The sequence below is a fragment of the Saccostrea echinata genome, unplaced genomic scaffold (assembly GCF_033153115.1).
Source record: "Saccostrea echinata isolate AGI-Se365-2 ecotype Australia unplaced genomic scaffold, CSIRO_AGI_Sech_v1 ptg000012l, whole genome shotgun sequence".
Lineage (NCBI taxonomy): Eukaryota > Metazoa > Mollusca > Bivalvia > Ostreida > Ostreidae > Saccostrea > Saccostrea echinata.
Genome location: NW_026889761.1, coordinates 2,210,789 through 2,227,731, shown reverse-complemented (window position 1 = coordinate 2,227,731; position 16,943 = coordinate 2,210,789). Strand labels below are relative to the sequence as shown.

General features: G+C 32.8%; 1 protein-coding gene across 1 annotated transcript; it reads right to left on the bottom strand.

Moving 5' to 3' along the window:
* Positions 1 to 998: 998 nt before the first annotated feature.
* On the bottom strand, positions 999 to 9,810 carry LOC133185672 (ficolin-1-like). Its single transcript, XM_061320980.1, has 6 exons — positions 9,763 to 9,810; positions 9,571 to 9,652; positions 8,141 to 8,274; positions 7,792 to 7,888; positions 2,486 to 2,650; positions 999 to 1,246 (listed from the first exon to the last, which is right to left on the bottom strand). The coding sequence occupies exons 1-6, from the start codon at positions 9,808 to 9,810 to the stop codon at positions 999 to 1,001; spliced, it is 774 nt and encodes a 257-aa protein (XP_061176964.1).
* Between the last annotated feature and the right edge of the window lie 7,133 nt (positions 9,811 to 16,943).

Sequence of the window (16,943 nt, the reverse complement as noted above, 5' to 3'; positions counted from 1 at the left end):
AGATTTTTAAAAAATCCTTTACAATGCAACAGATTTCCATACCTTCTTGTAACATCGTCTCTTTGTACCTTCTGTTGTTGTCTGTACTTTTTATACAAATCTCTGTACTATACATATTTATTTTACATGTTTCATTGTTGTATGCCTCTCGGGGCACTTTAATGGCAATAAATCATTTGTATCATTGTATACCAACTTGAGGTCCGTTCAAAAATAACGCTAATTTGTTGTAAAGAAAAATAATATTTGATGACCTTATTAAGTAAATATGCAAGCTTAATACATGTATTATAGAATCATTACTTATATGGTTATCAAAATTTCATACCAGATGCTGTAAATTGTTATGATTTAACCGAACATATCATGAAGTCACGGTGCAGTAAAATCTTTGTCGTTACAGGCATTTGTAAAATGTGACTTTTGACTTTCTCAACATGTTTCTTTAGTACTTGATACTGTACGGTTTGGGTTACCTCTTCCATTCAGCACAAACATCCATATACTATTTCTGGTCCAACTTAAAAACTATAAAACTAGTATAGTATTATTAAAGTATTAGAAGTATTAAAAGAAATTTTAGAGAAAATTGTTGAATAGCATCACGAATTATAGAAAATAAATGAGTAGGAGTTGGATACTGTGTGTTTGTTTGTTTGTTTGTTCTTTAATTTTCAAAATTTTGTCTTGCTCCGTACATCACCAACAGCAGTATCATAACAGCAATAATTTTAGGGGAAATGAAATAAAATGAAAACGTTATACAACGAATTTACTTGAATCGTAAAGAAATATGCTTCTGTGAAATTTCAATTCTATATGACGTCTTAAAGAGTAAATAATATCAGAGACCGCATTTTGAACGGCCCTCGTATTTACAAAACAATGTGTCAATGAGTTGAAATCAATCACAGTAAAGATATCACAAAGGTGAATTTGTAAGCGGAATAAAAAATTCTTAATTGGGCATGTTTTTGTAGAGTCACTGAATAATACTATTAATTTTGTCTTATCATCATCACCGTTTTTTGTAATGCTTCATGAGACCGTTTGAAGTGCCACCGTGTCGCATACCGAGGATCATTCGCCGCAGACTGTGCATACTCTCTGTTCAGGTTTGATTGGAAACAGTATCTGTACCACCAGGCCCCGTGAAATGTTGTAGCACAGTTACGGCTACTGTCAATATCATTTTCCTGATCTTTAGTGCTGAATCTCATACCATTGTGCCAAGACAAACTGTCACCTGGAACAGAGTAGAGATAACATGGACGTCTTAGTCTTCCTAAATTAACATACACATATGGTATGTATTAAGAGTATCATTAAAAATTTTCATCCCCAAAAAGCCAACGTAAACCGAGATGATTGTGTATATTAATGCACATAAATGTGTATCGTATGCGCAAAAAGTTTGTCTAGTCAACATTTTAGGAAAATCAAGGAAAAGGGTGAAGATAACGAACATCGTTTTCAGGAAATGCTGACTTTTCCTACGTTTTGTCACGCTGGAGGGCGTGGTTTTATCATTTAGAGGGTAATAGTGTTTTCTCACACAACGCAAGTGGTAATCAAACCAGCGACGCGACGTGAGGTTCAGTCCCTTACTTCGTGGCGTGATGGACGTTATGATGTACGGCGAATTATTGTTACATTTTACTGGACTGTGAAACACATCCACAAAAAAATTGTAAAGTACTAATTCCATAATTTTCATTTAAAACTTGACAAAGATACATAGGGGGGTCTACCGAATGCTTACCAAAGTCTTTCGTTAAAATAATAGGTAAGGAGTAAAGTCGGTAATATGTGCACCAAAATATTCAAGAAATGATGTTTATCAGATGATGATACATGAAAAAACTTCCAAGAGCCTTTAGAAAATTTGAAACTAAATGTTCTGCTCAAAAGGAATAATGTGCATATCAACATTTTATAGAATGAAAAGGGTTAGGATAACGAAAAGCGTTCGAGCTCATTAAAACTACAAATAATACAAGTCTGTAACCAGGACATAAGCAAGGACCCCCGGAAATTCCAGGGGAGTATCAGGTGCATAGGAGGAGTAAGCATCCCTTACGGACAGGTCACACCTTCCGTGAGCCCTATATCGATCAAGTAGAACAATCTCCCATAATAATATAAAGATCAGACTTTATGCAAGTACTGAAAAGAAAACAACAGAACATACTGATCTTTTTATTTTTATTTCTGTACTTCATACTACTTGTATTTTGATATTTTCATGTTTATAATTGAAAGTCGTTGAGGTAAAACTGAGTTTTTAAAGGATTTTAGATACAATGGCCAATTTCTTTACATAGAAATTATGACATATTTTAACTTCTCCGTTTGTCTTTGCACTTTATCGAAAATTGTCCAAAAAATGTATCACTTCAAATCCGTGCTTTTTTATTTAATATAATTTTTGAATATGATAAATGAAGCTGTGAATTTTCCTGACGTGTCATAATTCTTTTCTCACCCGCTGTACCGTTGTATCCAGATACTGTAAGGGTATATTTACTGTCTTCATCTCCGATGTAAAATGTGGTATACACAGCAGAGGCCTGTTCTCCATTATGTCTCTGGAAATCAATTCGGAGTTCTTGGTTTTTATCCTTTGTTAGGGCGTGGATTGCTTGATTCCCTTTGTGAAAGATGTAAACAAATATAGTAATCAACTATATATTTATTCCTCAGAGTTCGTTATTGACAATATATATGTAATCTTTAAAGACAAATTTCAGGGGAAATCAGATGGGTATTTGTTGTACTACTTTATCAACCCTCTATATATTCTTATGATTGATTGATTGTATGTTGTTAACGTCCAATTCGAGAATTTTTCACTCATATAGAGACGTCACCATATACCGGTGAAGGACCTCAAATTTTGACATTTACTCGGCACTCAGGGCCATTGAGCAGTGAGGGATCTTTATCGTGCCAACGCCTGCCGTGACACGGGGCCTCGGTTTTTGCGTGGACCCTGAGGTCTACGCAGAAAATATATTAGCGGAGTTAAACCGGATGCCATGGGCTTACGTCAGGCTACGCATGCGCGAGGATGCTAGAGAATTCGCCTCTAAGTTAACTTGCCCGTAGAACAATTCGCCCTCTTCGAATTAGAATATGCCAATCATTGGCAAACTTCGCTCTAAAATCTGCGCATCATATTTATCTATTCTTTGGCGTAACCAAGATCTGAATTACTCTTTAATACATATATCCTTATATACAAACTAAATTCTATGGTACAAGCATTTTAAATAAGTAGGAAGAACTTATAGAGATAGCTTAACCGCTTGAACATGTTGAATTAAAACCACTCTAAGTTTTAAAAGATAGTCTTTGCCATGTTTACCGGCATTAGTTTTGTGCATCAAGGTCTGCAAAATAATTTGATAGACAGCAATCCAAATATAGCTTGATAAAGGTCTGAAGCAATGTTTTTCCATGTGGGGGAGAGGGAGAAACATCAAAAAAAAAAAAAAAAAAAAAAAGAGAAAATTCTGCGTACTACAGATCTGTGCTACACGTGTACCATCTATCTTTCCAATGACAGGATACTTCCGTATAAATCTAGTACAGATGTCAAGTCCCAGTCGTTAAGCATTACATGTATCGAAATAGCCCGATTTTTTTTCAGTTAAATGACAAAACTATAGGCCAACCGGGAATAAAATTTAACATTTTGCTATGAAAGTACAATCACTCAAAGTAGGCAGATCATTGTAGAAAATGTTAACGAAAGGTAAACCTGTGCCACCTTTCAGAGTAACCAATGAACTCGTTCATGGATGCATTGACGGTCGTTGTAACAAGAATAGATATGGGTTACCCCATTTACTTTACTCCAATTTTCACTAGAAAAAAAACTGTACATGTTATGAAACTGGTGTATAGTTCTTTATGTCTGTAGCAAATACCGTCACCAGTCTAAGCGTCACTAGCAAACAGTACTCACACCTGTTCTTGCAAGACCAAATAGCCTAGGTCTACACACGTACGACAAGATTGTCAATCGCATCTTCTCAGACCTTCTGCCGAGAAGTTACGATTGCAGGTGTTGTATATTAACCATTCTGTTATTTAAAAAAGACAGAGAAGAAAAAACACACAAAATTAATCTTTTTTTGTGTTTTTAAATGATCGAGTTAATCGATAACTTAGTATTAATTGTTTAAGATAACTCGAGACCCTTTAGTAAAGGGGGTTGTAAGTCACAGCACAGGCACTTACGTTCAAGCCCGTAGCAACGGTTTAATTTTCAAAGGGGGCAACTTCCAAAAAGAGTTGACAAGCAGAAATAAATAAATAAATTAACAATCTGTGCACCACCTTGTAAAATCCTATTGGGGGGGGGGGGGGGCTTCGTCTAACTTTTCGGTACATTTTCATTTCTTTTAAATGTTTGATTTTCTGTATTTTGAACCTTTCCGCGACAAAAAGTGCGAGGGAGCTTCCAATGCAAATTAAAACTTATATATTCAAATTCTAACAAAAGATTTTTTTAAGAAAAAGTGAGCCCCCCTCCCCCACATACTACGGGACATTTTGAACCTTTCTCTTCATTGATTAAAATATCGCCATAATGTAAGGAGATAAATATTGTCCTTTACAAAAATTTTGATATTTCTTAGGCAAAATTTGTACATGACAATTAATTGCCATGTACAAATTTTGCATAAGAAATATCAAATTTTTTGTAAAGGATAATATTCTCTTATGGATACTCCCTTTCATGACTTTTTATGCATACTTCTTAAAGTTAGTTACTTTAGAAGATGGTCCAAAAATGGCATAGCCGTACGCTAGTTCGCTGGAATCTTCCGATGATATCAAAGTAAAATATTTCATGTTACATGTGGGTGGTCGAGGCCCGGAACCGGTAAAGGTACACGGAGGAAGCAATAAGCAAAACTCTATCTAGTGGGCAGAAAGGGCAGAGATTGAAGTACTTAATATTTTATTGAAAATACTAGATTAATATATATATATATATATATATATATATATATATATATATATATATATATATATATATATATATATATATATATATATATATATATATATATATATATATATATATATATATTTATATATATATATTACAGAATAAACATTCTCTCTCTGTCTTCCTCTTTCTACAAAAATATAGGGGGTTCCAACACCCGAACCCCCCCCCCCCCCCCTGGATGCACCAATGGAGATTACGATACCTGCACGCTTCAGCCTCTTTTAATTCTGTTGTTAATTTTAAAGGCTAATTTACAATTGTGATAGATATCTAGATCAACATTTCATATTCATATCATTTCAAGGTCATGATTTTTCTTATCATTACAGCCTAATTAAGCACACTAAAATAACGATGAAAATTAGGGGAAAAAAACTTAATTACACCTTTGTAAGCTCACTAAATCTAGAAATTTTCTTCGAATTTCGTTTCGAAACACATGCATATGGTCCACGTATTGCAGTCTTTTTTAAAGGACAGCAACTTGTTAAGGTCTCATCCGAACTTCAAAGTGCCGAGCGCCTGGCGAAGGAATAGTTGCTACCCATTTTTATCGACTTAGGTCAGTCGCGGCCGAGATGCGAACTCACGACCTTCCGATCACGAAGCGAGCGCTCTACCGACTGAGCTACCGTGAACGGTATATATATATATATATATATATATATATATATATATATATATATATATATATATATATATATATATATATATATATATATATATATATATATATATATATATATTCTTATGAAGCAGAATACATTCAGAACGTTTTAATAATAGAAAGAAAAAAAAAACACTGTTGCTGTGGCCTTCTATTCAGATTTAAAATACATAGACTTTTCTATTGTCAACATCCCTTATTTATGTATCAATAATATACTCTCACGTGCATATGGTGTTCATGTATCCTAGCTGATTCAAAACACATGAGCATACTCAGAGTACAATCATTGACTCAAATTAGGCCCCAAGTAGTGTATAATGTCTCATCCATAATAACTTTCCTTAAAAGATAAATCAGAATCAGATGCAAGTTTCCAAGACTATGTGAAAAGGAATTCCATCGGTATTAGAGTAAATACTTATAAAATACTTATAAGATCCTTGACCAGATAAAGAATAGCTTAATACTACTGGAATATTTTAAAGGTGTCTCATAATGTTCAAAGCAATAGGAATATTTTAGACACTAATATTTTTTTCAGTTTTTATATTCCTATTTGTATGTGTTTCTCTTGCATTAATTTTTACATTTAAATCCTTCACTGAATGCAGTTTTAGAAATGAAAAGTGTTTTTTACACTACTAGAAAAAGACTACATCTCTTTTACCATTATACAGGGTGTACAAAAGTATATGATATCATTTGAAATACCTTCCACAATCACATCCCTTGGCTAATTTCTTTGATATATGTCTCGAAAAATACATGTATTTGAATAAGTACATTTTTATTTGAACAAAATATTCAAAAAAAAATTCTCACACTTATGAAATTGCAACGATACAAATTTACATCAGACTTTTGAAAAGAAAACTGTAATTTCAATCAAAATGGATTACCAAAAGAGCTAGCTACCCTCATTTTGAAACTGTAATTATCAATCCTAGTCTTAGGTTACTGCTACTAAACCCAAACCAGAATCCTTAACATATATAAAAGTTATACATCTGATGAAAATCAAGAAGTAACTACCGAGACAGACACTGTCGTCTCAAATTAAGGAATTTTGTGCAATGTCTTCACATCATCATTACACAGATAGAACGTTATTTAGAGGGCATCATTTAAAAACCATAGCATTTTTCAAAGTGAACTCATTTTGTAGTTTTCTTTTTAATGACTGTCAAATCATGTGAATAAAATTGGACAGTATATGCAATATTTATAAGGCATCTGTTACAATTCAATATTCATTTCATTAGGTTTTACAGAATCTTGAAATGGTATCATATACCATATACCTGGGACACCCTGTACTAGAAACACATCGAGATGGTATGGATAACAAACGTATTCCATCTCTTTAAAAAGAAGATTGATTGATTAAATGTTGTTTAAACCTATACTCGGCACTCAGAGCTGCTGAGTAATGAGGGTTCTTAAAATTAAACGTGCCAACGCGCAGCTCGACACGCCACTTCTGTTTTTAAGATCTCATCCGAAAGACCCGTGACTTTCACTAGTATATAATTCTCTTGACGAAGGAAGAGTCACCATCTATGTTTAGGACTTCGATTTGACGCAGCGCGGCGAACGAGAATCAAACCCAGGCTCCCGATTACTGAGCGAACGCCCTACCACTAGGCTCCCGTCACCAGTTCTCTTTATGAAGAATTTAAAAGAGTCAAGGTTCAAAGAACAAATGAAAAAAAAAAAAAATAAAAATTTTCTTACGAGTGACAAATTGGATATTTTACTTAATACTTTAAATCTCCTGTTTATTTCATTTTCTGTTATTTTCCATTTGTGTTTGTCTCTCCGTAATAGTGCGATAGGCTGAGATGTCAGGACTAAGCTTTAGAGCTGATAATGATTCTAAACATGGATTTTAACTAAAACTTTAGCAGTTTTAGTAAGTGTTTGAACTGCTTAATTACTTTAATCAGCTCATACTGAGAGGGGGAGGGGGGTCAATGAGACTCTTCATGAAATGAAGATAAATCGTCAATTTTGTATTAATTTTGATATTTGTCACTGTGAATATGTAAAATCTAAAACATCCCTTACATACAAAGAATCACACAAGCATACCTACCTATCCAATAGTTTTTAGAGGCGTTGCCAAATCCTTCTTTGTACTCTTTCCATGTTCTGTAAAAATCAACGTCGCCATCTTCTCGTTTCTGAATTATCTGTACCAAAAATTTTTTGATTTATTATAAAGCTTCATGTCTTTAATTGGGGGAAAACATGAACAACTAGATTGTTTTATCCTAGATTAATATAACAAAGCTACCATTTGTATATCCGGTATTGTCTGGAAGAATCAATATAGTGTTGTTTTGAACAATACAAATAGATTTGCGTGTTAGACAAATTTCTTATGATTTACATGTAACCTTTTATAGAGTATGGTTAATCATTGACAATGAAAGACTACTCACCGTCCACCCTCCTCCATCTGTCGTCATGTCACAGAAGACCTCTCTCCAGGTGTCATCGATGTAAATAACATATACGCCATCTTGTCCTTTTCTTGATGAATCTGTACTTAAAATTTCTGAACAATCCTTGAAACCTATTTAATATGTTAAAAAAATCAAATAATTTGTTACTGCTTAATTTACTTTTTCTTCATTCCAAGTTTTCAAACAGGTCAAAAATTTGATGATTTATAATCAAATATTCTCTATCCCTTTGAGTCCAAGTGATTTTCATGCTTTGACATGTTTTCCTGTCCGTCAGGAACTGCTTTAATGTTTTTCAAACTTTGTTAGAGAATGTGTGCTATTTATTCTGATTTAATCAGTTGTGATTTGCTGTTTGGTACTTGATCTGATGAAGTTAACAGCGGTAGATGTGCATTTTTTTAAAAATTGAATTCGAAACTTCTAGATGTCCGTTCATTCCTTGTTCAAATGTCGGATGTAGTTATCCGGTTCCTTTTTTGTGCAACACCTTTACGTTTTTATTTAATATCTGGTCTGAGGTCTACTTTAATTTTTACAGTGTGTCTGTTTGTATTTAAACATATTTAAACACTTGTCTCAGCTGTCTGTTTGCTATTCGGTATGATTTGAAGCATTAAACCCCTGTTTGCTATTTAGTCCTATTTTAGCAACATAAGTTTAGATTTGCTACTTTGTCTGTGTTGACATTATCAAAAATAAAACGTCTTTTCTGTTGGGAGGGGGTTCGACAACCTGTGAATTTTCACGCGAAAACCATTGTTGACCGAGGTGCGACCGAGGACAGCAATGATTTTCAATGGATAACAATTTTCAAGGTTATCCCGTTAAAATCATGCAATATATCTATAAGTTACAATGAATGTGCATTTAGAATGAATTTATAGTAAAATATCATGGTGAATCGCAATATTCTGCGCTGTTGGCTATTTTTATTCTATCCGTCTTTATGCAATTTCAGCCGTTTCTATGTTGGGTTAACAGGAGGCCGTAAAATATGCATACAGTAGAGTAATAGTCCTTTTCAACAAATGTTCTTAAACCAATCAAATAAGATAAATTAAGATGTCAGTTTAGGAGTTTGCTTACACTCAAGATGTAAATATCTTTCAGTTGTTTGTAACATATCAAGCCTTGTTTGTTTTTATTCTTCTATCTGATGTGTTTTCAAATGGGACATAGTTTTACATTTGTACATTTTGTTCTTCTCGAAAAATAAAATAAAAGACTGGGATTTAACGAAGTATATAAAGCTTAATAAAGGAGATAGATTTCTTGAAAAAAATGTCATTGAGAGAAAAAAAAAAATTCAAAGTAGAAATAAAAAGATCTTTAGAAAGCGGTATCAGGAAATGGAAAAATAAGCCAAAAATCACAACCAACAGGAAAGTGAAAACATATTTTACCTTTGAAAACTGCCGAACAGTTCCCAGGAATACATATAGAATCTTCTGTACAAGTATGGTTTAAACAATCACCCGCCACGTGCTGAAAATAATTCAACATAAGAGTTGTGAATCCTCAAATATACAATTGGTTTCATTTCTATCATAATAACTCAGTTTTACTCTTTTTTTCCGTCTTAAATTTATTCTCACCTCTGGAAAATTCTCTCGCTTGACATGAATGTAGTGGCCTTCGGTCATTAAGCCATTGTCATTTTTAATGGTAGATCTTGTGTTTAGCCGGCATGTCTTTGTTTCTTGTATCCAATACACAGAAAGGCACAGTTTAAATTTGTTACAAACAATCATACACAATGTTAAGTTAGAATTGTTCAAAAGCTTAAAACTAGGCGCTGAATAATTTGCATGATTGTTTGTAATTAAAGTCTTGGGGTCGACGCACTGAGAGCAGCATGTCTGTAGCAGAGTGAGGACTTGTCCAATGAGGTACAGACTGACCACCATAAGATGTCCGACTAATTCCATTTTAAACTTTATAGCGAAAATCAATGTGTACCTGGGTATCAGACTATTTTCTTCTTTTCTGTTATGTATACATCTAGTGTTCAGATCTGCCAGTAAATGATTGATCATGTCTCTCTCACCAGATGCCTTCACTGGGTGGGTTGTTTAAAGATTAAAACAATGCATCGATTCCTATTGTTATTTACTAATGAAATGGAAAAACTTGAAACAATAATTTCTTTTTTCAAAGTCGTTATAAATAATTTACAGCATTTCGGTCTAAATTAGGATTTAGAAAATAAAAAATAAAAATTATTTTCTTGTCATTTGATAGTCATTTTTTTTTCATAAAATGTTTTCTGGGTTAAGTGTATAGATACTCCGAAAAAAAAATGCATAAATATTATAAACGAGAAGCCGAAGCATCCTTTTAATATCAACTTTTTTTTAGAATCCTCAGTAATGGGTAAATAACGAGATGGTGTAGAATAATTTAGAGAAAACGTTCCCTCCGAGGGCTGAAGGCCCGAGGAGGGGGTGTTTTCTCTAAACTATTCAACACTATCGAGTTATTTATCTTACTTAAAAAACTTCCCCACTTTGGGCCCCAATGAAATATTTACCCATTCATATATCCAACTTTGCTGTAATACAATAGGATCTATCCCATTTAGATATCCAACAGAGACACAATACAATAGCCTTATCGAACACTCCTTGTATTCATGGACTAGTGAGCATGAAACTGCATGGCGCTAATGTCATTTCAAACCTTTCCATTATACTGAACAGTCATGAAATCAGATCAAGGATGTTCTCCAATCCCAAGTAGATTTAGAGAGGTTCAGATAGTGTTTTGAATAATTTTGACCTGGAAGCAGAAGAAAACTACAGAATTTTGATAAAAGTTTGGAAATTTTTCATTACATATAATTTAGTATTCAAGCTTAAAAGTCCATTAAACAATACAAAATAGGAGCAAAGGAAACCCGGACCTCCAAACATCAGAGGTGGAATCAGGTGCCATGGATTAGTGAGCATTCCCTGCCGACCAGTCACACCCGCCGTGTGCTCCTTGTCATGATCGGGAAATAACGGTAAAATCCGTCGACAATTCAGTTTGTAAATAATGGCCTAACAATTAGCATGAACAACGTCAGTCAGCATTTGACTCAATGATAAAGTGAATAAGATGAAGATTTGTTGAGGAAAAGTGTTGAAATCTTATGGATATCCATTCGGGCAATACTTCTAGTAGTTCTAAATCAGATAAAAAGATTGTCGGTGTTATGCGGAACCTGCTTTGAAAATAATCCATATCAAGATCTGCAATAAAAACAGTGTGTCAAAAATAGATTGGCAATTTATAAAATTATTTTAAGAAGTATGAGAACAGAGATGAACCTCAAATAATCTGAGGGGATTTTCTGATAACGGATCCCCGAAATAATATTCAGCAACAGGAGGTGATGAGGTTTAAGGTTCAAGGTGAAAATGTATTTATAAGCGTGTGAAAAGTGTTGCTTTGAAAATTTAAGACTGGAAACATTTCTGTAAAAATACCATCGCATAAATATTGGATATTTTTAATGACGACAAGAATCTAATATAGTGTAAAATTGAGAGGAATTGTTATTTTTGTGAGCATTGGAAGTGCATTTTTAACACGGTTCTAATGGTGGGAAAAGGCGAATTAATTAATTCCTGTGCATTGGAAATAAATTCTAATAGTATGACAAATTTGGAGTAATTATTATTTTTCATGTGCATTGGAAATACATTTTAAAACTCTTTGATCTTTTTTGTTCATTGCTTATTCATGTTTTTATGCACAGTTGGATATTTAAATATCCAACCGATAGGCAGTTGGATCTTTAAATATCCAACTAGTGCTGATTGAATCGGTAACATATACGTAGACTAATAACAATGGGTGATGTCATTGATGTTTTTTTAATCTGATTTACACCATTTGTAGAATATGCAGTAGAACAGTGTGTCTAAAATTCGTACTTTACAGCTGTTAATATTTGTGTAATGACTAAAGATAGCGGCTTGGTAGAACATTAGCTTGACATTGGCTTGGCAGTATATCCTTCTCTGTAAGGGTTTTTATGAAGTTTAGGAATCCAGTATAGGTATTGTAGATCAAGGTCAATTGACAAGGGTGTTGTAGCGAACATAGAATAAGGTGTACTAAGAATATTATAAACATTAAATATTACATGTATGGAGAAGGAATAACAGAGTGGGATTAACTAAATGAAGCATGTATAATGTATAATATTATTCAAAAATATTGATAAGTTTATTCATATTTGTAACATTCAAAAGCATTTCAAATTTTAAGACATTTGAGTTCGATTGAAAGTATTTTGGTAAATACGTAAATCTTGACTTCTTTCTAGATACATCAGTACATTTAAATAGGTCATGAAATTCATCACCAAGTTCATTGCAGTTAAATAATTATAATTTAAAAATTCTATTCTCTCTTGGGTTGGTTCAACCATAAAGTGTCTCAGTAGGTAGTTTTGTAATCCCAGCATACAATACAGAATATTCCTTGGACAGTTTAAGTTGCTAATTCAAAAATTATTTTGCAAAGATTTTTTTTTTAAAATTGTAATCTAACCTGTAGTGGAAATTTGTACTTCACTAAATCATGATTTCTTTAACTTACCTCAAAATGCGGTATATAACTTTAAAATATGACGTGAAATTTTCTGCTATAGTATTTTTATTTCATGTTCGAGTGCTGTGATAATATTTAGTTATATTTAATGAAGTTATGGACTGATACTTTCTTTTCGGGAAGCTATTTTTTAACAGTCCCTTGTACTTTTTTCTGGTTATTTACACGTAAATAAAGACAAGATCCTTTTCAAAGAACTATAAAAAATCTCAATAGGTGTGTGAACATCAGATAATAGTGTAGAAAAGGGTAATACTATTATATCACATACATATTCTTAAACTTCAAGATTAATTATACAATAATCTATAACACTAGTTTGTTTACATGTACATTTACAATTTGGGTAAGCATTGGATCTGTCATTGAGAATAAAAATATTACAGTGTTTACAAACATCCATATGTTTTTTTCCATACTGGAAAAAGCTTATCTGTAGAATCCATTTCCATTGAGAAACCATTTGTTTTCAGATATTTCATACCAATCTCATCAACAGCCCATTTAAAATCATTATCAGAAACGAGGTCATGTGTTTTTACGAAAGGTTTCACACAATAAGTAAATTCTGTCAAAGTAGAGACTATATTCTTAAAAAGCAAGTAAACAAATACATGAAATGTGAAGATAATGAACCGTTATCAAGTTCAATAGTTCATTGAAAGGATACAAATCGGAAGACGTTGTAATAGGTCATCACCAAAATTACTTCGTTAAAAGTCACATTGATTCTACACAAAAGTACTCTGAAGTTGATATTAAAAGGATAGTGGAATTCTTATTTACAACATTTATGTCAAGTCTTCAAGCCATCAAGTCTTCCACCAAACTGTTGGAACTAAGGATCAGGATAATGACAACTGGAGTAGTTATAACTGTGCTGCAAACTTTAGTCACGAAGACTGGTGGTACAGCGACTGTCAACACTCAAACCTCAACGGACAGTATGCAGTCTGCTGTCACTGGTCATACGTTCCCGGTATGATATGAATGGAAAAATAGATGGGAGGCTCTAAAGAAGACTTTGATGATGATTAGATACAAAAAAATAAATCAAATGTTATGATTCATAAAATAGTTCATGTTGTGATAGTGTCATTTTATTACAAACATACACCTATTCAAGTTTTAACTTCATACAAGTATCACTTCTAACAATACAGAAAACAGTATTTGTTGTTGTGTTTTATAAATAATGATAAATGCAAATATTAGCTTTAATGTACTTAAAATGAATTTTTAGTAACATTGAAAACATATCAGACTCATTTTTCCCTGTTATTGTTTTACTATAGAAAAGTTTATGCCAATTCACATTGTCACAGATAAACTTGACAATTGGAATAAATCAAATTAAAAAAATGTTTTATGTAGGTACACAGAAGTAAATCGGGTTTTTAATCCTCATTAAATATGTTGTTTAAAACTTTAATATTATTAAAAGCTCAGTCAGGTTTAAATTAGTAGAAAACTACAGCTCAAGAAATTTTATTAAAAATGGTGAAAAAAAATAGCAGATGAATATAAAATAACATGCATTTTTAATAGCTAGCACGTGAAAGCAAGTTTGTTGAAAAATATTAAATATGGTTTGTTAACTCAATATGATTCTACCCACGTATTTTATTTAAACATTTATGAAACAGTTCGGTAGAATTATATCTTCTTGTCACTCAGACTTTCAAGTTGAGTTTAATTGAAATTTTAGTTTTTTTTTTATTTTCAATGCAAGCTCTGTAGGATTAATATTAAATTTAATTACTATTTGAGATAGCATTTTTCAACAAAGCTTGAAAATCTTAGTGTTCAAATTTGAGTTATCTCTCCTTTCATACTCTTGAGACTTTTTTAATGCAAATCGGTCAATGATTTTTTTTAAAGAGTCGCAAAAAAATATGCTTCTAATACGATGGTAACATGCCACTCTAATGTATTGTTAAATTCTTCTTTAATTAAATAGATAATATAAAAATACATGCTTTTATGAGGACCCTGTAACAATGACCCCTTGCTTTGTTTGAACTTGACAAAAAAACTAGTTATCTTTGTCCAATATCAATTCTTCTTGTCAATATTAAAAAAAAACTACAATATCTCAATATTTCTGCTATAAGGAATATCCTAGGAGTTAACGAGGTGTCAAATATTGCAAATTTTACAAAAAATTCTTTGTTAAAAACAGAACTTTGTACGACTTTTATCTCTTCTAATATTCTTTCCTTTCTAATAACATTACTTTCTTTATTGTATATTAAACTGTTATCGCAGCAATTAAACAACAATTCTTTTCTGGGGAAGGAAAGATACTTGTTCTCTCGGGAAGAATTCACTGATGATTGTGGGCAAAGTTTTTATAAAAGGTGAACACGCCTTTTTCCCAGCTGTTATATTTGTTGCTGGTCGAGGTTCAGATTTCAGATGTTGTGCAACGCCAATAACATTACAAAGTGTCCATCGCAGTTTGCTCAGAAAACCTTCCTGCCTACGTGCAATGCTGGGAAATCCAAGGAGAGCAAATAAAAATAACCGGAAATGAAAACAGATTTTTGAAGTAACCCTCTCAGAAGACATATCTTAAAGTAATAATGCCTAATTGTATGTCAGACTCAAAACTCCGATCTTCTGACTTCGGGCCCACCAACGCTGAGATTTTCTCAAATCTGAGGATTTCTCATAAAAATATCTCTCTCCAAACTGTTCTATCGAAGAAATTGTGAGGTTTTCTCAACGAACTGTGCCACTAAATAAATATTTTTTTTCAAACTCAGACTTGTCTTCTGAGTCTTTTGAGGTTTTTTTCCCATACTAGTATCTAATATTTTTCTGCGTGCCACCAGCATACTCAGCTGAGTTAAAAAATTGAGATTTCCCAGAAAATCTTGAAATTGGTATACAGATAAAATTAAAATCTCAAAGGATTATTTTATAGTAAAATTTTCACAAATGCATTGAAAGTACACACTTTAATCCACGAATACAACCTTTAAGAAATTAACTTGCAACAACAGAAAATATGCAAATTTCTCCCAAAACTGAAATGCAGTACATTTATTACCAAAGGGGGGGGGGGGTGGTCATAGGCTCATGTAAAACTCTTATTATAATTTGTCCAGACAGTGAAATATTGCACTTAAAAATTTAAAATAAGAAAAATGAATAACTAGAATATTCTAGCGGCATGTTACACACATTATGTATATCTTCATTCATACAGGAATTAATAAGATCTCTGATTTAAAATTCATATTTTAATGTTTCAATTGCGGGTTAGCAAATTTACTTATTCACAATGTACATATGCATATTGGTCAGAAAATTATACGCAAATATTAATAGAATGTTGTCAAAAATTCCCTTACAAAATAAATATCTTTATGCTTTCAAAATAGTTTTTCTCCGTCGGTATAGCTCTCGTTCGGTAGGTCGTGAGTTCGAATATCGGCCACGACTGACCTAAGTCGATAAAAAATAGGAAGCAACTGTTCATTTGCCATGCGCTCGACACTTCGAAGTGAAAGTTGCAGGTCCTTCGGATGAGACCTAAAAACCAAGGCTCCGTGCCACGACATGCGGTGGCAAGATAAAGATCTCTCCCTGTTCAATAGCCCTAGGTGCCGAGTGCCGAGTAAAGGTCAAAATTTGAAGCCCATCATCGGTATATGGTGACCTTTGTATATGAGTGAAAAATTCACGAATGAGAAGTAAAACAACATACATTCAATTAATCAATCAATAAAAATATTTTTTATAAATCACCAGTATCAATCACTGTTAACAGTTTGTCTAATTTGGCTCAAAACTAAATCTATAATATTCTTAATTGAGATCGGTTTTAGATTCACAATGAATCAATAAAATTTCTGACCGTTTATATTACTCGGTTTTAGACTCACAATGAATCAATAAAATTTCTGACCGTTTATATTACTCATAAGAATAAAGTTGACATGACCATTCTGAGGTAAATGTATAAATCACAACACGAACTGCATCTATTCGAATTGATTTATTGTTGAAATGCTAACTAAAGGGCCACATGCTCACCTGTGCATTTTTTGCTTAATTGCATGCATGAATAATTTTATGTAGAATATAAAATAAAATAACTATTCAGGGAATTTCATTACCCAGGTAGAGGGGAGTGTACATTTAGGGAAAAACACATATGTGCGGG

Excerpts from the sequence above, each read along its gene's own strand:
- LOC133185672 (XM_061320980.1), bottom strand. The coding sequence starts at position 9,810 with ATGACCGAAGGCCACTACATTCATGTCAAGCGAGAGAATTTTCCAGAG. Across the intron at positions 8,275-9,570 it reads CTGTTCGGCAGTTTTCAAAG|GTTTCAAGGATTGTTCAGAA; the intron begins GTAAAATATGTT and ends CATATTAAATAG. Across the intron at positions 2,651-7,791 it reads CTCTAAAAACTATTGGATAG|GGAATCAAGCAATCCACGCC; the intron begins GTAGGTATGCTT and ends TCTTTCACAAAG.